The sequence below is a fragment of the Nerophis ophidion genome, linkage group LG08, assembly GCF_033978795.1.
Source record: "Nerophis ophidion isolate RoL-2023_Sa linkage group LG08, RoL_Noph_v1.0, whole genome shotgun sequence".
Lineage (NCBI taxonomy): Eukaryota > Metazoa > Chordata > Actinopteri > Syngnathiformes > Syngnathidae > Nerophis > Nerophis ophidion.
Genome location: NC_084618.1, coordinates 58,611,005 through 58,631,606, shown reverse-complemented (window position 1 = coordinate 58,631,606; position 20,602 = coordinate 58,611,005). Strand labels below are relative to the sequence as shown.

Genomic DNA, 20,602 nt, shown 5'->3' with positions numbered 1-20,602 from the left:
TACCTCTGGATTGGCAGACCGGGGTGGTGGTTCCTCTCTTTAAGAAGGGGGACCGGAGGGTGTGTTCCAACTATCGTGGGATCACACTCCTCAGCCTTCCCGGTAAGGTTTATTCAGGTGTACTGGAGAGGAGGCTACGTCGGATAGTCGAACCTCGGATTCAGGAGGAACAGTGTGGTTTTCGTCCTGGTCGTGGAACTGTGGACCAGCTCTATACTCTCGGCAGGGTTCTTGAGGGTGCATGGGAGTTTGCCCAACCAGTCTACATGTGCTTTGTGGACTTGGAGAAGGCATTCGACCGTGTCCCTCGGGAAGTCCTGTGGGGAGTGCTCAGAGAGTATGGGGTATCGGACTGTCTTATTGTGGCGGTCCGTTCCCTGTACGATCAGTGCCAGAGCTTGGTCCGCATTGCCGGCAGTAAGTCGAACACATTTCCAGTGAGGGTTGGACTCCGCCAAGGCTGTCCTTTGTCACCGATTCTGTTCATAACTTTTATGGACAGAATTTCTAGGCGCAGTCAAGGCGTTGAGGGGTTCCGGTTTGGTAACCGCAGGAACAGGTCTCTGCTTTTTGCAGATGATGTGGTCCTGATGGCTTCATCTGACCGGGATCTTCAGCTCTCGCTGGATCGTTTCGCAGCCGAGTGTGAAGCGACCGGAATGAGAATCAGCACCTCCAAGTCCGAGTCCATGGTTCTCGCCCGGAAAAGGGTGGAGTGCCATCTCCGGGTTGGGGAGGAGACCCTGCCCCAAGTGGAGGAGTTCAAGTACCTAGGAGTCTTGTTCACGAGTGAGGGAAGAGTGGATCGTGAGATCGACAGGCGGATCGGTGCGGCGTCTTCAGTAATGCGGACGTTGTACCGGTCCGTTGTGGTGAAGAAGGAGCTGAGCCGGAAGGCAAAGCTCTCAATTTACCGGTCGATCTACGTTCCCATCCTCACCTATGGTCATGAGCTTTGGGTCATGACCGAAAGGATAAGATCACGGGTACAAGCGGCCGAAATGAGTTTCCTCCGCCGTGTGGCGGGGCTCTCCCTTAGAGATAGGGTGAGAAGCTCTGCCATCCGGGAGGAACTCAAAGTAAAGCCGCTGCTCCTTCACATCGAGAGGAGCCAGATGAGGTGGTTCGGGCATCTGGTCAGGATGCCACCCGAACCCCTCCCTAGGGAGGTGTTTAGGGCACGTCCAACCGGTAGGAGGCCACGGGGAAGACCCAGGACACGTTGGGAAGACTATGTCTCCCGGCTGGCCTGGGAACGCCTCGGGATCCCCCGGGAAGAGCTAGACGAAGTGGCTGGGGAGAGGGAAGTCTGGGTTTCCCTGCTTAGGCTGTTGCCCCCGCGACCCGACCTCGGATAAGCGGAAGATGATGGATGGATGGATGGATGGAAGATTATTTTACAAGCTTCTCTTAAGTGTTACAACATTTTTGTGCAAATGTTACTAGAGATAGTTGTATTTTTAGGGTAATGTAAGTCTTCCGCCATCCTTGTCACTTCCGTTGTGTCCTTGAGCAAGACACTTCACCTTTGGTCCTGATTGGTGTTGATGAGGGCCATCAGTGTGTGAATGTGAACATAGTGTCAACGCGCTTTTGAGTCCATTGAAAGTAGTAAAGCGCTGTACAAGTATAACCCTTTTATCATGTATCCATCCCATCCATGTTATACCGCTTGTCCTGTTTGGGGTTGCTGGAGTCTACCTCAGCTGCATTCTTGAGGAAGGTGTCGTACACCCTGGACAAGTCACTATCTCATCGCAGGGTCAACACAGATAGACAACATTCACACTCACATTCAAACACTAGGGACCATTTAATGTTGCCTATCTACCTATCCCCAGGTGCATGTTTTTGGCGGTGGGAGGAAAGCGTAGTACCCAGAGGGAACCCACGCAATCACGAGGAGAACAAGCAATACGTGGCTGATCGAAAACAGGATCATTGTGTTGTCGCAAGTTCCATTTTACAGCCAGGTGAGGGCGCTGTTCTGCTGGTGGCAATTTTTTCAACAGTCCTGTAAAGGTACATCTGCATATATACTATACACCAGATGTAGCAGTGTTTTACTGTGCGCAACTTCAAAACGCTAATTTACCTCAAAATACAATAACGTCGGGCTTCTAGTACGATAGTGAAAAAAAAAAATGCCACGTTGCCACTCTGTCTTGAACGCAACACTCAGACCTCAGAGCCAGCATTCCTGTGCAAGTACAAATGCAAAAGTAAAGCTCCAACAATGGCAGAGCCACCACTTTTCATTATGGACAATCAGATTGCTCGTGTGTTACAATACCGAGATCTGATCCCTCGTCTGGAGGAAGCTTTGGCCAAATTTTCCACAAGAGATCCTGCGGAAGTAATCCAGCCTGTGAGGACCACTCTGCCTCTGCAAAAATTTAACGGGTAGGCTGATGATCGTGTGAGCTAAAAACACCAACAGTATAGTATAGAACTCTATTTGACAATGCAGATACATACACCCTAGTGTTGTTCAATGTATGTATATTCTGTTGAGATGGTGCCAGTAGCAATGTTGGTCATCTTCCCTTGAAAAAATACAAAACCCAAAACCAGTGAAGTTGGCATGTTGTGTAAATCGTAAACAAAAACAATGATTTGCAAATCCTTTTCAACTTATATTCAGTTGAATCGACTGCAAAGACAAGATATGTAATGTTCGAACTGAGGATTTTTTTTTTTCCCTGCAAATCATTAACTTGGAATATAATGTCAGCAACAGGCTGCAAAAAAGTTGGCACAGGGGCATTTATACCCCTGTACGTGGCCTTTCTTTTTAACAACACTCAGTAAACGTTTGGGAACTGAGGAGACCAATTTTTGAAGCTTTTCAGGTGGAATTATTTCCCATTCTTGCTTGATGTACAGCTTAAGTTGATCAACAGTCCGGGGTCTCTGTTGTCGTATTTTAGGCTTCATAATGCGCCACACATTTTCAATGGGAAACAGGTCTGGACTAAGGCCAGTCTAGTATTCGCACTCTTTTACTACAAAAACCATGCTATTGTAACACATGGTTTGGCATTGTCTTGCTGAAATAAGCAGGGGCATCCATGATAACGTTGCTTGGATGGCAACATATGTTGCTCCAAAATCTGTATGTATCCTTCAGCTTTTCAGCACCCAATTGGCCTGTTCACCTGTGGGATCATTCCAAATAAGTGTTTGATGATCATTCCTCGACTTTCTCAGTCTTTTTTGTCACTTGTGCCAGATTTTTTGAAACATGTTGCAGTCATCAAATTCCAAATGAGCTAATAATATTTGCAAAAATTAACTAAGTTTTCCAGTTGGAATGTTAAGTATCTCGGCGTTGCAGTCTATTCAATTGAATATATGTTGAAAAAGATTAGCAAATCCCTATTATATTTTTATTTATAATTTACACCAGTGTTTTTCAACTACTGTGCCGCGGCACACGAGTGTGCCGTGAGATACAGTCTGGTGTGCCGTGGGAGACGAGCTAATTTCACCTATTTGTGTTAAAACTATTTTTTTGCAAACGAGTAATTATAGTCTGCAAATGATGTGTTGTTGTTGAGTGTCGGTACTGTCTAGGGCTCGGCCGGGTAACCATGTAATACTCTTCCATATCAGTAGTTGGCAGCCGGTAGCTAATTGCTTTGTAAATGTGGGAAACAGCGGGAGGCAGTGTGCAGGTAAAAAGGTGTCTAATGCTTAAACCAAAAATAAACAAAAGGTGAAGGCTCCTTGGAAAAATCATTGAAGCTTAGGGAAGGTTATGCAGAACGAAACTACAAATGAACTGGCTACAAAGTAAACAAAAACATTATGCTGGACGACAGCAAAGACTTACTGTGGAGCAAAGGCGATGTACATCCGAACATGACATTACAATCAACAATGCCCCCACAAAGAAGGATAAAAACAACTGAAATTGTCTTGATTTGTAAAACAAAATATATGCGTGAATTATCGCTCAAAGGAAGACATGAAACTGCTACAGGAAAATACCAAAATAAGAGAAAAATCCACCAAAATATGAGCGCAAGACAAGAACTAAAACACTACACACAGGAAAACAGCAAAAAAGTCCAAATAAGTCAGGGTGTGATGTGACAGGTGGTGACAGTACACCTACTTTGAGACAAGAGCTATAGTATTGCATGCTTGGATTTGGTTTAAATTTATACCCGACAACGACTTTTTACTGTCAACAGAGTTTCGTTTTTTGAATGATTTCTGCTGGCGATGTGCCTCCGCATTTTTTCAATGCAAAAAATGTACCTAGGCTCAAAAAAGGTTGAAAAACATTGATTTACACTACGTGCCAATTGGTTTTTGGGTTTTGTAATTAGTTACAGTTACAAATTACTTCACCCTAAAAAAATAATTGAGTTAGTAACTCAGTTTCCTCACTGTAAGAGTAATTAGTTGCTCAGAAAAGTAATTGTGACATTATTTTTCATTTTGATATTTCATACACTTTTACGTTCGATAACATCTTTGATGTCAAATATGTTTATATTGAAAAAATACAACCCAATACGGTAGGCATAAAGACACAAAGGAACATTTGGCCTTTAAGTAGTGCAATTCTCCGCACCTGTACACAAAATAAAAAAATAAAATAACTGTCAGGAAGTTTTGACATGCATTTAAGTAAAAAAAATGTAACATTTCTGCATGACATGCTGACGATAAAATTGCATTTGTGTACAAATATTAGGGTGTTTTCTTAAGCTAATTTTAATTTTGCAAGTGAGTAATCATAATTAATGATTAATCCAAATTCCAAAATGGGATGAATCTGGTAAAAAAAAAACTTGGCTGCATTTGAGCACTGGGTTGGATGAGCAGCAGCAACAAGTGTCATGTCGGCATGTGTTGATGTGAGGTGCCTTTCAAGTTGTTTGAGGCAGGCGTGAATTAACGCGTTTTTCCTGGATATAGCGTGCAAGTTACCCAAACATTCTTTCCTTTAATTTCAATAAGCAAAAAGTAGTGCTGGTACTTGCAGTTTGAAAATGCTACCTTTGAATCTCCCTGGCTCCGACGCGTTGCAATTATCGTGTGCTTATTTTGTGTCAATCACAGCATGCAGTAAGAGAGCATAAGCAGGGCATGATCCACCCACCCAGCAAATCATCATCAACGCTTTCACAACGGCGTCATCCTCCCCGCTCCTTCTCTCTTTCCAGGCAGCTGATGTGTGGTTAATAACGCCGTTATACTCTAAGGCAGGGGTGTCAAACTCAAATACAGAGTGGGCCAAAATTTTAAACGGCCAAGGTTGAACAAATTAACCTTTTAAAAGGGACTCTAACAAGTTTTGCATTAAATATTGAACAAGCAAGGCTTATATAACTTTAGTGTCATGCAAAATCCAGTTTAAATTAACAATAATAATTAAAAAATACAAACAGTGTGGCGCATATTTGTAACAGTGCTAAAGTTGTTTATACGGCCACCCTCAGTGTGACCTGTATGGCTGTTGACCAAGTATGCCTTGCATACATTGTGCGTGTGTGTGTGTGTGTGTGTGTGTGTGTGTAAAAGCCACAAATATTATGTGACACGCTGTTAGTATGGAGGAAAAGCGGACGTGACGACAGGTTGTAGAAAACGCTAAAGACAGTGCCTTAAATGCACGCCCCCAATATAGTTGTCCAGGTGTGAATCGGTAGAAATTCGGGAGAATTGTTGCCCCGGGAGATTTTCGGGAGGGGCACTGAACTTCGGGAGTCTACCGGGAAAATTAGGAGGGTTGGCAAGTATGAGTATTAGCGGTGAATGCGGTGTTACAGCGGCACCGACGCTGTATAACACCAGCGGGCCAGCTCTAATGCTAAATTGATATTGCCTCCTGGGCCAAATTAAATTACACGGCGGGCCAGAGTTTGACACCCATGCTCTAAGGCCTTATTACCAACACTGGTTAATAGTGAGTAGTTACTCCGCGAACCGCTAGTAGTACATGGGCTCCATCTAGTGGTACGCCAAGAATCACTTAATTCAATCTTGTAACGACGTGACTTGAGCTGTTATCAAAAGTTGATCATGGAAGTCGTTACAAGCCGACTACTGTAGGCCACAGACACAAACAAGTCTGAATCTTGTCACTCAACACACATTCTCCGCTTACGTCCTCCTTTTCCCAGCCTCCCTGCCAATCAACACGCCAAACTCACGTAAACAAAGACGAACATTGGCGGAGAAAGTTGCACGTAAAAATGATGCCTCCGAGGCCATGGGAAACCACAACATCCGTCACTGAAGTTGTGTGGGTTCTTCCGAGGATGTCGTAGTCGTAGTGGTTTGTACAGTCCTTTGAGACATTTGTGATTTAGGGCTATATAAATAAACATTGATTGATTGATTGAAGTTAGGAAACGTCAAAAACTGCCGCTATGCTTAGCCTGTTTGGATTTTTTCCCCCAACTACATTTAAGTACAGCACAGTTTTATTTACCTTTGAAGTACATTTTTATTAAATCTTCATTAAATCCTAAAACTGTATTTTGATATTTAACTTGTATGTGTTCTTCATTTTATTTGATTCAATATTTAAGTACAGTGTTTTATTTGCCTACATTCAAACACAGTGTTACTGTTCAAACTGTCTGTAACATAATGTGGGTCACTATAGCGGTACTTGCAGATGTAGAGACAAGTTTTTCAGAAGTGGTACTTGGTGAAAAAAGTTTGAGAACCATATAGGCAATAATACTGAGCTAGTTTTGGTGAGCGTCTTGCCTCCCATAATGATGATTAGTTGCCGGGGTTGTGAATAGATGAGTGACAAGTGACAGATCAGGTCTGATGGCCGCACTGACTACTTTGATGACTGCTAAGTCCACAGTCTGAGGCACACCTTCTCCCACGTGTGTCCTCGCTTGGAGAAAGAGGATCTTTATGCGCTTGTTAAGCCTCCAGTGCTGTTCCTCAAGGGCTTGTACAGTACCAGGGATGCCTGGAAGTCTTCTACAGCGCGGTGACAAGTTGACCTCAAAATGTCTCGGTCATTAGCAAGTTGCTCCAAGTTGGAAGGATCCCCCCACACTTCTTGAGAGTCGCTTTAAGGTGATCTTTGATAAGTTTCTTTTGCCCTCCTACACAACAGCAACAGGTAAATTGGATATGCTTGTATAGCGCTTTTCTACCTTCAAGGCAGCTTTGACACTACTTCCACATTCACCCATTCACACACACATTCACACACTGATGGCAGGAGCTGCCATGCAAGGGCCTGACGGCGACCTATCAGAAGCAAGGGTGAAGTGTCTTGCTCAAGGACACAACGGATGTGACGAGGTTGGTAGAAGGTGGGGATTGAACCACGAACCCTCATGTTGCTGGCACGGCCACTCTCCCAACCGCGCCACGCCGTAGTACTAAGTTCTCCGTAGAGAGATAGTACCCTAGAGTAGTAAGTGGTTGTAAGTTCTCCATAGAGAGTACTGAATACGGAACCAGAAAGCGCAAGCAAAGCCGTGCTAATGTTGGTACCCATTTCCTAAGCACACCTGCAAATTGAGAACGAAATAGGCACTGACACTACCCATATCCACATAGGTTTTATTTGTCGAAAATATACTTTGCCCTGCCAGTTGGATGACACATCGACATGCAGTCTAGCGGGAATATATTTCCCCTGTTAGCCTATATGTCGATGTGTCATTGACTGGGTTAGCATGCTAAGCATTAGTTGCACAAACATACTAGTTTTGTTGGACAAGATCATAGAGTGTATTGGACAATATAGTTTACATACAAAATGTCCATTTCCATGTATTACAAGTAATAAAAAAAAAACGTAAATGCCTGACTTACCTATCAAGGAGGAAATTAGCAAGTTTGGCGTCAGATGAAAAAATCTTCTCCGTCCTCAATCATCTCCATCTTTCAAAGGCACCTCTGATACAAATCCTCGTTTTGTTCCTGGCTTTGTCATGAATAAGTTGAGAATCATTGACGCCTTTTAGAGTTACTAAGCTCTGACATGTTTAGTAACTTTACCAGTGGCAATGGCCAGACGAAGATGGTGGTGTGTAACTGGCAACCTGGATGTGACACACGATAGTTTCATCGAAATGAAAACAATAACAATATTTTGGGGCTGAAAATCTAATTTTGAAATGAGCATATCCCGGGTGAACTACCTTTAACAGTTATAAAGGTATTCGAAAAGAACATGATTCATTAATGCCTTTTGACATATCAGGGCCATTTAATGATGACTTGACATGAAATTATTACATATGGCACCTTTAACCAAATACATAAGTCACCACTCAATTTAAAACCAAGCAGAAGCACCATAAGGCGGGTCTTGCCTGAATTTTAGCTCTTTGATAATGCGGAGATGACAGTGTAATTGCAATGATCCAGGAGTGTATCAACTGGAATATTTTGGCGGTAAGGCATTATCTGATTTGTGACTGGATTGAGAAGGGGATTAAGTACTACTAAATTGCTGGGGGAAAAAAGATTGAGTTTTGGATGGATAATTGGAGATACATGTCAAATAGATCAAATTGATGATATATATACACGACATCGCAGATGTAAATATGCAACTGTTAAAGATTATACATTTAAATCATTATTAGATTGAAAAATGTATTGAGTAAAAATATTAAGAATATGTCAAAATATACACAGCTGCATCTAAAACTTAAAAAAACAGTAGGCGCCTCAGCAGTCATTCCACAAAAACATGGTTTTAAATAACATAAAATAATTTGTGGGAAGTTATTGTTGTTTTCAGGGGAATTAATAGCAATTTACTTGGCAGTTAATTGGATAGAGGAAAATAAAGCAAGTAAAATCACCGTCAGCATAAAAAAATATAGCTTCAAAGACAAGACAGGATTTAATATTTGAAATAGTTCTGAAAATCTTAAAATAATATGAAGCTAAAAATGTAACATTTTTCTGAGTACCTGCTCAAGTCAGAGTTGATGGGAACAAACTAGCTGATGGGTATTTAAAGAAAGCAAACAACTGAAAGTAAAATAAACATGGAAATTAATCACACTAATGCAGAAGTGAAAAGTAGAGTTAGGGAAAAAGTCAACAAAAAATGGCATGACAGTTGGAATAAAGAAAGAAAGGGTAGAAATGTTACAAATTCCAGAGGAGTAATAAGAGGAGGGAATATAAATAGAAAAGATTAATATATCATTACAAGAATGAGGTTAGGACATAAATATCTCAATAGTTCACTGAAATAATATGAAACATAACACAGGACTGTGTGATTATTGTTAGGAAAATTAAAATGTATTAATACAGTGGAGGAAATACGATAGTGATAGGGAGATAATGAAAAATACGTTAGTAAAGGAGGTTAGTTAGCAGTGGAGGATATTTTACAATTGCATTCAGAACACGAAGGGTATAAAGTAGGACTGTGGGAAAAAATCGATTCGAATACGAATCGCGATTCTCACGTTGTGCGATTCAGAAACGATTCTCATTTAAAAAAACATTTTTTTTTTTTTTATCAATCCAACAAAACAATACACATCAATACCATAACAATACAATCCAATTCCAAAACCAAACCTGACCCAGCAACACTCAGAACTGCAATAAACAGAGCAATTGAGGAGACACAAACACGACACAGAACAAAACATCCATCCATCCATCCATTTTATACCGCAAAAGTAGTGAAACAAAAATGAATATTATGAACAACAGTATCAATATTAGTTATAATTTCAGCATAGCAGTGATTAAAAATCCCTCATTTACATTATCATTAGACATTTATAAAAATAATAAAAGAACAATAGTGTCACAGTGGCTTACACTTGCATCGCATCTCATAAGCTTGACAACACACTGTGTCCAATGTTTTCACAAAGATAAAATAAGTCATATTTTTGGTTTGTTTAATAGTTAAAACAAATTTACATTATTGCAATCAGTTGATAAAACATTGTCCTTTACAATTATAAAAGCTTTTTTTTACTAAAATCTACTACTCTGCTAGCATGTGAGCAGACTGGGGTAGATCCTGCTGAAATCCTATGTATTGAATGAATACAGAATCGTTTTTGAATCGAGAATCGCATCGAATCGAAAAAATCGACAATCGAATCGCGACCCCAAGAATCGATATTGAATTGAATCGTGGGACACCCAAAATCGCAGCCCTAGTATAAAGCAATACATTTTTTTTAAACATCCATACATTTTCAACTGTTTGTTCCCATCGGTGTCCCGGGGGTTGCTGGAGCCTATTCCAGCTGCACTCGAGCGGAAGGCGGGGTACACCTGACAGGGTTGAATAAAATAATTTAGAGTAGGGTACCATCTCCGTTCATACACCATCACAAAAGGTGGCAGTAATGCACATCAAAAGGTTGCTTGCCAACCAAGTTTGAAAGAAGAATAAGACAGGACTTGGCCTCAAACCATCTTTCACACACAACAGCGCCGACATTTAAATCCCATTCACAATACTCCTGCTTGCTAAAAGAAGTTAACTACCCAATTTTGTTTACTATTGATTCATGGTTTCTCCTTGAGTTTCCTAGTTAATATTTTGCAGCTGCTATAAGTCTATCATTGTCCTGTATGTGTTGCAAAGTTGTGTAACATGTATTTGCCTGTTGTCTTGGCCAGATCCCACTTGACTCTTACGTTAGTCTCAATGTTTGTGTGTGTGTGCTTGCATTTTTGATAAATTGATTGAGAAGTTTATTGACATCTTAAAGAATTCCATTCATCCATCCATCTTCTTCCGCTTATCCGAGGTCGGGTCTTAAGCCAAGTAATGCTTTAAAAAGGCAAATGGATGGCACAAAAAGCCAAAAGGCTTGTTTGCATTGTAGTCAGTTTCTACCCTTCTTGAGACATCAACAAGGAAAAGTACCTTCCATATGAGGACCAGTGAACAAGTTAGGACCGAAATCATGGTCCAGATACGGAAAACCATTGCATTTAATAGAGAGCCAAATACTAGTCTGTGAACATTGCTCCAAAGTCAGGTTTTGTTGTAGATTTAATGTGCATACAAAAGTAAACATTGACATGTGATAAGACAGTAATATATGATCAAACAAAAAGGCAGCTAAAGAAGGACTTCCCTAATCATCCCCCAAAAACCCGCCAGGTGAACAGCTGATTTTACGACTTCCGGTGCTGACGTAAGACAACCCGTGTCCAATAAGTGACCATAGTATGAACAAATACACTACGGTACTAAGACTATAATGGCCATTAACAGTTGGCTTCTACAGCTGGGTTGCCCAAAGTGCGGCACCGGGGCCATCTGTGGTCCGTGACTCCTTTGTCATCGGCCTTAAGCACATTACAAAAAAACAAAAAATACAGATCCCATTTGCACCGCTGTTGGGGAAATCTATCAACATTAGGGTGGTCCTAAAGAGGTAGGCATTTTTTCAGAGGTCTCAAGAAGGTTACAAATACAAGAATGTGTGTGTCTGCGCGTGTCAGTTACAGACTTGTAAATATAAATTTAGACCCCACCTAAAGCAGTGTTTCTCAAATTGTTTTATTTCAAAGTATGTCCTTGATTCTAATAGTGTGCAAATGCAACCACAGGGACCCAAGACTGTCAGAGTTACAGTCCTTTTCAGGGTCAATTTAGACAACCTTAAAAGGAACACACAGAGTCCTTGGAATGCACTTTGAGAACCACTGTAAAACAGTATTCAATCAAACAGTGGCTACATTGCAGGGAGAGCAGCTGGTGATGAAGACATCATAGTCTTATTAATATAAATCGACGTTAACACAGGCAAAATCGATGTTAAAAAAGGCTAACATTTTTACAATGCTTCATACACTCTTGTCATTTTCTGAAACTTGGTAGCCCTGTAAATATATATTGTGGCTCCATTAAAGCGCTATTTTTACATATGTAGACTTAAACTTACGAGATGCCATATATCAAGTATAAAAATGTACCATAATTTAGTGGGACTAGAGGACACAAACGTTAGCAACAGTAGTCTTGCGATGTGAGCTACAGCGCTGACGCTAAAGTCACAATTTAATCTTGCATAAATAAGAAAAACAAAAATAATAATCTTACATCTCCCATAGCTGAATGAGAGATTTTTGGCAGATATTCAAGCTTTATCTAAAAATGTGTTGACTGCGTGTTCTTAAAAAATGTCTGGTATGTGAAGTGGTGGGCGGGCTGATTTATAGAGGGGCGTGTCCTTCATGATGTCATGAAAAGCCAAAACCTGATATAAGCAACAATCTGAGTGCCTCAATTCTCATCAGTGAGGTCACAGTGGTCAGATACAGACTCTCAGGCTGTCAAAACATAATGAAAAAGTATATTTTTGCATAGTGGGGGGACCTTTAAAATAAAGATAGTTTCTGATAAAACATTTCTAAAAAAAAAATGGCCAACTTTCTGTTTGTATAACAATTTGCTCAAAGTTACCAAACCCCCCCCCCCCAAAAAAAACAATATTGGTATTTACATTGGTAATTAATTAACAACTTGCAGTCATGTTGTTACGGTAGGCTGTACAGAGCATTTAATGCGAGCTGACGTTTATAGCTAAACTTTGTCAAATCGCTATTATTAACTGACAACTAACAAAACGTGGCGTGACAGGTTTACAAAAATCGAAAAGTTAAAACCGCCCCTGTAAATCACCAATAATTGGAAACGACAAAGATTTAGTTTAAAACACAAATTCCTGAAATTTGATTGGATAAACGCTTTAGTATTCACTTGAACACCAAGGAATAGCTACAAAGTGAAAAATAACAGTTAAATAATACATTATGGTATTATAATTATAAAATGTGTATCCCCAACAAGATAAATACTTGTATGACTTGATTTTTTCTTTTAAACAGTAACCTGGGATTGATGCCTTCTTACATGGAAAACGATGGAGTCCTGTGCACAAAGTTTGTGTGTTTCTACAACCGGGAGAAAGGCTCCGAATTACCAACAGTTCAGGCCACAGTGGTGCTGTTGGACCCTGAGATTGGAAGCGTGAAAGCTGTGAGTAACACTCATGTTACACTACACATATACAGGTATACATGACCACTTATTTGAACATCAATCTGCAGGTGATGGAAGGAAATGTCATCACATGCATGCGAACGGCTGCTGTGTCCGCCATCTCTGCAAAGGTTTACGCTCCGCTTTCTTTTTTGTTGTCATTCCAGACCTCCACTAACTTTTGGAAAGTGTGTTCAAACAGTTGCTGATGTCTCCCCAAGCGGAGGTGATGGCCATCTTGGGAACCGGCCAACAGGCCCTGAGTCATTATAATGTGTTCACTGAGATGTTTTCATTCAAAGAGGTACTAAGGAGAATCACAGTATACTTGCCTAAATACTAGTGTAAGATCTAAAATAATCTTTAACCACCAAGTTAAATATTACCATAAGGGGCTGTTAATGTTTGAGTGCAGTGTAACAGCTAAATCCTTAATATGCAGGAATGGGAATTTTCCACGGATCTGCGGAATTCCGCCGATTTTGGCGCCGCCAGGGTCATTTATATAATACAATGTCAACGTGTGAATGCACCAGATTGGCTAGCTCTACTATCAGCTGACGACATCAACCAATGACATTGCCCGTTTTAGGCGTCTGCACCGATGACATTGCCCGTTATAGGCGTCTGCACGCGTCGTTTGCCGACAATATTTAGTCCCTGATCCTCAATTATTGTGAGCGTTTCTGAACTCGTATTCCGTTTATATTGGCTGTGTTTATCGGCGACTAATCTGGAGAAAAAACACAGTAGCTCTGAATTAGCACGTTTCTTTATTGACAAAACAGTTTCAGACATGGTTAAGCTTATTCAAGATAGGAATGCTTCATTAGCGAAAAATATCGATAAGGGCGTGAGAAACAAGTGAAACTGGGCATGGCTCGATATATCTATCAAACTGAAGGTGAAGATTAACAACAATATCGTACAGTAGAAGACGACTAACTGATCAGCGATTTCATTGCAAAGTGCGATGAACCGGGACGTGCTCAGTGCTTATATTGCAAGGACATTGTGAACTATAGATCTCGGGGAAAGGTGGCACTCTTTGACCACGCGAAATCGGCAAGGCATCTAAGTAAAGTGAGTTTACGGAAAAGTAATTTTTCACTGGGACCTGCCTTTAAGCTGAAGTCAAACATTGTCACAAATGCAGCCTCAAATCAACTATCGAAGCCCCCCACCGCCGACTCGGCTCCTTTCACACCAATCTACCACATACAATACACAATCTTATGTATTTCAAAATGTTTTTACTTTGAATTCTGGTTAATCCATTTGTAAGCCTATTTTTGTCTATAATCCAAAAGTGCGCAATAATTTGATATATGTGTAAACTTGTATACATAAATTTCATCACGATATATTTTTAGGAAAATATTTGCTAATAAATGTGAAATTTTGGTCAGGAGAATAGTTAGATTTTGACTCAAAATAGCAGAAATGCATCCTAAGCTAACATAGATTTCAAAATTTTTCTGGGGGGGGTATGCCCCCAGACCCCCCCTAGCAGGCGAGTGCACTAAGTGCCGCTGTGTGGCCTTCCGCAAAGCGGTGTTTTAGGTTTAAAAAATTTTCAGCTGATTTTGTAAATCTTCATTCCCATCCCTGAATATGGAAGACAACACAAACGGTAGCATAACAACAAAACCCCGGCTATTATCATTTGTTCAAAACGCTGTCTACAAAAAGGTGCGAGTGTGGGGCCACAGGAAACAAGGGATGGAGAAGTTTCGAAAGTCCGTCACCGGACCTGTGAGCGTCTGCGACTCAGCAGAGAAGGCAGTGAAAGGAGCAGACGTCATTGTGACGGTAACCACAAGTTCAGAGCCGGTGCTCTTTGGACGCTGGGTCAAACAAGGAGCCCATGTGGCAGGTGAGGATCTTTTAATCACGCACAGAGTTCATGTAGGGAATTAAGGTGTTCTTGTCGCTAAACAGCAGTGGGAGCTTGCCAACCAAACTGGAGGGAGCTGGATGACGTGCTGATGGCGGAGGCGGTGGTCTATGTTGACAGCAGGGAGGGAGCCGTGACCGAGTCTGGTGACATCCTCCTTTCTGGGGTCAGTCACCAACGTCCAAATTAAAGCATTAATGTACATATACATACCTACATGTTAATGTACGTATACATACATGTACATACTAATGTATGGCACTATCATAATTCTCATTTTCATAGGTTTTATTGTGTTTGTTATTGATGGGTAAATGACGCCTCGTATGGCACAATCACTAGCTGTATGGACACTGCAATGATAATGTCCTAGTGTTTCATAATGTTACTATAAAATAGTCACAAAATTTGACCTGCAAATAACATTATTAGTGAGCAAATGTAATTGTTTTTGTTATTTTCAAACATAGCTCATCAGAAAAGGATATGTAAAATGCAGCTCTGATCAATGATCGGAATGGTAAACAAGCAAAATAAATTAACATTATTTTGCGCTATAAGATCAACATGATCCCCCATTTCGGAATGTTACCGTTTTCTTCTGTTACTTTTGAATTGATGAGATGAAAATTAATATCAAACACGGTTCACCACTCCTCCGACTTCATTTAGTATGAACTGTGATGGGTGAGCCAAAAGAAGCACTTTCTGATAAAAACAGTTTGGAGCTTTGCAGTCAAAATGACACAGCAGCTGTATTGGTCACACACACATCAAGGGACGCAGTATCACTCCTTTTGTTTTATAAGGCATCCATGCTTCAGTATCGTTTGACCCACCACTAGTGGTTGTAGACCTGCAATGCATTATACTCAGCGCTGTTTGTAACCCTAAAGTTTTCTCCAGGAAAATCCCATGTTTTCCCCCTCCGTTTGCATATTTTAACTTTCATAAAATATTATCGACATTCCTGCTAAGTTTACTACACTGATAGTGTATGGCACATTTTCTTCATTGAAAAAATAAAGAGGCACACTACCAGCAGAACATTCTTAAAAAGATGTACTCAGTAGGCTGTATTGAAAATATAAAGTTGTTCTCGTCAAATACCTGACACAAGTGTTTGATATAAATTTAAACCATATAATTCTCTTGTCTCAAGTAAAGCAACAAGCTGCTACCAACTGACATGGCAAAGTATTAGATGGTTACTCTTCCAATAACTAGACAGCATAGACACTCAACAACGGCACATTATTTGCGGATGATATTCATGGGTCTGCAAAATATGTATTTTGTCTAATTAGGTGAAATTGCATAATTTCCCACGGCACATTAGTGGTTGAAAAACACTGCTTCACTTAAGTGTATTATACCGGGAAAAAGTGACCTCATATTTGTGTTGTTATTTATCAGGCAGAGGTGTTTGCAGAGCTTGGGGAAATCATCAATGGAAGAAAACCTGCGCTCAGAGAAAAGACGACTGTGTTTAAATCTCTGGGTACGCATTTCAAATGTGTCCAATTAAGTGAAAAGTTTTTCCATAACGTTTGTTTCTCCCCCTTAGGAATGGGTCTTCAAGATGCAGTGAGTGCCAAGTTAGTGTTTGACCAATGGAAAGCCAGTCAAGTAGTTTGAAGTCATCCCTGTTTAAAGATCATTCATTGCATGGCTAACAAATTACTCAAACAATCATAATGTGATTGCATTTTTGATGTCTTTATTTACTTATAAAACATGTCAAATCATACTGTATTAAAGCATGTGTGCACAAGTGAGCGGAACTGAAAACACTGTTAAAATGAGCCCAGATTTGATCATTGCTGAATTAAAAATAAAACCGTTACAGCTGAAGATCACACTGTACGACACTCACTGGCTCAGAATGAAACAGCAATATGTGGGATCTGAATGTCATGACAGGACTAAAAATTCAAAGTGAAATGTTAACCACAAGAAAGCAATAAAGTAAAACAAAACAAAAGCAGAGCATATTTTCTGCACCTTCGCAAATTAGTGTTGAAATACTGAACTCTTATGTGTACACACTTATTTTAACTTCAACTACGCTTTCCACCAAGCCGGTTTTTCATAACATTGTAAGCAGTATGTATGCCTGCAAGTAAAAACGAAATTAAACATTTTAGCGTTTGATGGTAAACAAAAAGTCCTTCAAACACTTATAAACAGGAAATTATTATTTAAAAAAAAACTTTGTTTTTACCACTTTCTGGCTTTTTAATCGTCTGTCAAGGGATCCAGAACCCAATTAAAAATTCTCAATTCTCTTATCATAGAGTTAAGATGACATGAAGGCAGCAGCAATTTCTTCATAAAATCACTGTTTGTAAAAATCCTGACTTCATAAACCCGAAATTCAGCCAGAATTGCCTGAGTGCTCCAGTTGAACCTAAAAATTAATTTACAAGGAGCTCCTCTGGTCTACTCAATGCACTGACATGAGCAAAGATTCACTTCCACAAGGAAAGCTGACAGCCAACAAACGCTTTCATCTTAGTATGCGAGTTACGACTGCAGCTGTGCTCATCTTGCCTTTACAAAATTCTGCACTTCCTCCTCCTCTTCTTGACGGGCGGGGGGCACAGGACTGCCCGGATGGCTTCGTCAAACACTGTCTTAAGGCCACGCTGCGTTAACGCTGAACACTCCAGATACTTGACCGCGCCTGGTGAGTGAAATCAAAATGTAAAAAATATGGTTCTTAAAAGAGCTTCTGCCTTTCAATCAAATATTCTGTAGTATTGTTAGTACAGAGGACTCAAGGACATTATTATACACACATTTCATTGTCATTTTAACAAATGTGTTCATGTAACATCTTTATTGTTCAGTAAGATAAGCAACAGTTATAACTAATGTTAATCTTTTAAATCAGGGGTCGGCAACCTTTACCACCCAAAGAGCCATTTTGACCAGTTTCACAAAATAAAGAAAACAATGGGAGCCACAAAACTCTTTTGAAATTTAAAATGAAATAACACTGCATACAGAGTTTTTTTTACTTTGTGCTATGTATAAACCAGAGGTCTCAGACACGCGGCCCGCACCTTAATCCATCCATTTTCTACCGCTTATTCCCTTTTGGGGTCGCGGGGGGCGCTGGCGCCTATCTCAGCTACAATCGGGCGGAAGGCGAGGTACACCCTGGACAAGTCGCCACCTCATGGCAGGGCCAACACAGATAGACAGACAACATTCACACTCACATTCACACACTAGGGACCACTTAGTGTTGCCAATCAACCCATCCCCAGGTGCATGTCTTTGGAAGTGGGAGGAAGCCGGAGTACCCGGAGGGAACCCACGCATTCACGGGGAGAACATGCAAACTCCACACAGAAAGATCCCGAGCCTGGATTTGAACCCAGGACTGCAGGACCTTCGTATTGTGAGGCAGACGCACTAACCCCTCTGCCACCGTGAAGCCCCGCACCTTAATATGAAAATTTAATGATAGTGGGGCTCGGGAGTTTTATATGAATGCCGCTTGACAGCATCGCACTTAAAACCCACCCGAATATTCAGAGAGACTACCGAATGTCAGATTAACTATTGTCACGAATGTTAACAGGATTTCCCTCAACGAACAATAATAAGGGCATTCAATGAAGGCGCTGCTTTTGTTGCCCTCTACATCACGTTCAATCAGCTTGCCAGCCCAGCCACATGTCGTATGAGGCTTCTGCAGAAACACGCAAACGATTGCAAGGCATACTTGTTTAAGAGCCATACAGGTCACACTGAGGTTGCCCGTTTAAACAACTTTAACACTGTTACTAATATGCGCCACACTGTGAACCCAGACCCAACCAAGAATGACAAACACATTTTGGGGAAACATCGGCACTGTAACACAACATAAACACAAAATAACAAATACCCAGAATCCCATGCATCCCTACTCTTCCGAGCTACATTATACACTCCCGCTAGCACCAAATCCCCCCACCCCCTCCGTGCGTTGGTTGAGATGGGTGGAGTTGAGGGGGGGGAGGTGGAGGGTGTATAATGTAGCCCAGAAGAGTGAATGATGTATGGGATTCTGGGTATTTGTTCTTTTGTGTTTATGTTGTGTTACAGTGCCGATGTTCTCCCGAAATGTGTTTGTCATTCTTGTTTGGTGTGGGTTCACAGTGTGGCGCATATTAGTAAGAGTGTTAAAGTTGTTTATATTACAACCCTTAGTGTATCCTGTATGGCTGTTGACTAAGTATGCGTAGCAGTCACTTTCGTGTATTAACAGAGGCTGAATATAAAATGTGATCAGTGGGCACGCAGATCGCGTGGTGTAAAAGCGGGTCGATGACATGTGGAGGGCGTTAAAGGCATTGCAATCACTGCATACCCTCAATATTGAAGCCCAGGTGAAAATTGAAGAATGTTATCCCCGGATGATTACTGAGAGAGGCAGTGAAATCCGGCGATTTAGCAGCTGAGCCACATCAGAGTGATCAAAGAGCCGCATGCGGTTTCAGAGCCGCGGGTTGCCAACCCCTGTTTTAAATAAAGCAAGCCCAGTACTTCCTTGTAAAATACTGGGAATAGAACAATGTTGAGTGGAATATACAGTCAACCACAATCTTTCAATCAGAATGTTCATGTTTATTCTAATCTAAAAACTAATTTGTCAATCAGAAACATGTATTTTGGAATTAGTCTGTTCCAGTGTCAAACTGTCACTCATACAAATAAAAATAACCATTTTAATAATGAGAACTAATAAAATACGCATGAATGTAGAAGATAATGAAAAAGAGAGTCAACTTGTGCATTTTTTTTTAACATTCCGTAATAAAACAAATTATGTAAATAAGTTAAAACCACAACAGAGATGTATATAAGGCCTTTTTAAGTTACAATAACGTGGAGTTTGAGTTTATTTCGAACATGCAAAAATACATTATACATCACAATTTCCAGTTTCTCTTTTCAACATGTTCGAAAAGGAGTAGGAAGAAGCAGAGCTTATTTAATCCTACCCCTTTTCTTTTACATAACAGTTGCTAAAACTTCTGTTCACTTCCTGTTCTCAATGTCTTCACAATATACTTCACAAGTAATCGCAATAAAAATAAATAAATAAATATTTTTTGAAGTAAGTTTTCTTCCATACGATGAAATAAGTAAGATTATTTTGAGAATTAAAGAATGAATGGGTGAATAAATTCAGAATGTTTATCTTGGTTCTTCTTTTTTGTACTCTGTAAACACTTCAAGTTTGAAGAGTTTCTTGAAGTGGATCATATTAGTACATTGTTTGATTGCTTTGCTTAATCCATTCCATAATTTAATTCCACATACTGATATACTGACGGTCTTAAGTGTTGTACGTGCGTACAAATGTTTTAAATTACATTTTTCTCTAAGATTATATTTCTCCTCTTTTGTTGAGAAGAATTGTTGTATACTCTTGGGAAGCAGGTTATAGTTTGCTTTGTGTATAATTTTAGCTGTTTGCAAATTCACTATGTCGTGGAATTTCAGTATCTTTGTTTCAATATATAAAGTATTTGTATGTTCTCTATATCCAACATTGTTGTATTATTCTAATTGATCTTTTTTGTAACATTGTTAGTGAATGAAGTGTACTTTTGTAATTATTTCCCCATTTTTCTACACAGTAACTCAGATATGGTAACACTAGTGAGCAGTAGAGAATATGAAGTGATTTTTGGTCTAGAACATATTTA

The 20,602-nt window shown here is 40.3% G+C and overlaps 2 protein-coding genes across 3 annotated transcripts in view; one reads left to right on the top strand and one right to left on the bottom strand.

Annotated features, from left to right (window-relative positions):
- Window positions 1-1,999: 1,999 nt before the first annotated feature.
- On the top strand, window positions 2,000-16,883 carry crym (crystallin, mu). Of its 2 annotated transcripts, none has more exons than XM_061909091.1 (8): window positions 2,000-2,403; window positions 12,841-12,991; window positions 13,063-13,125; window positions 13,197-13,298; window positions 14,687-14,870; window positions 14,936-15,057; window positions 16,324-16,392; window positions 16,459-16,883. In XM_061909091.1, the coding sequence occupies exons 1-8, from the start codon at window positions 2,237-2,239 to the stop codon at window positions 16,480-16,482; spliced, it is 882 nt and encodes a 293-aa protein (XP_061765075.1). In that variant the 5' UTR covers window positions 2,000-2,236; the 3' UTR covers window positions 16,483-16,883. The 2 variants fall into 2 exon arrangements, with proteins under 2 accessions (XP_061765075.1, XP_061765074.1); XM_061909090.1 differs by having other exon boundaries at window positions 2,003-2,403; window positions 16,308-16,392.
- LOC133558037 (ras-related C3 botulinum toxin substrate 1) overlaps window positions 16,590-20,602 on the bottom strand; it is a 16,576-nt gene continuing 12,563 nt past the window's right edge. Inside the window, exon 6 of the mRNA XM_061909092.1 lies at window positions 16,590-17,577. Coding sequence (XP_061765076.1) covers window positions 17,447-17,577 — 131 coding nt within the window. The 3' untranslated portion in view covers window positions 16,590-17,446. The remainder of the gene's footprint in view (window positions 17,578-20,602) is intronic.

What these genes read in the sequence shown, in the direction of transcription:
- crym (XM_061909090.1), top strand. Translation starts at nt 2,237, where the DNA reads ATGGCAGAGCCACCACTTTTCATTATGGACAATCAGATTGCTCGTGTG. An exon ending in AGATGTTTTCATTCAAAGAG is followed by an intron (nt 13,299 to 14,686) that starts GTACTAAGGAGA and finishes GTCTACAAAAAG; the next exon opens with GTGCGAGTGTGGGGCCACAG. An exon ending in GTGACATCCTCCTTTCTGGG is followed by an intron (nt 15,058 to 16,307) that starts GTCAGTCACCAA and finishes GTTATTTATCAG; the next exon opens with GCAGAGGTGTTTGCAGAGCT.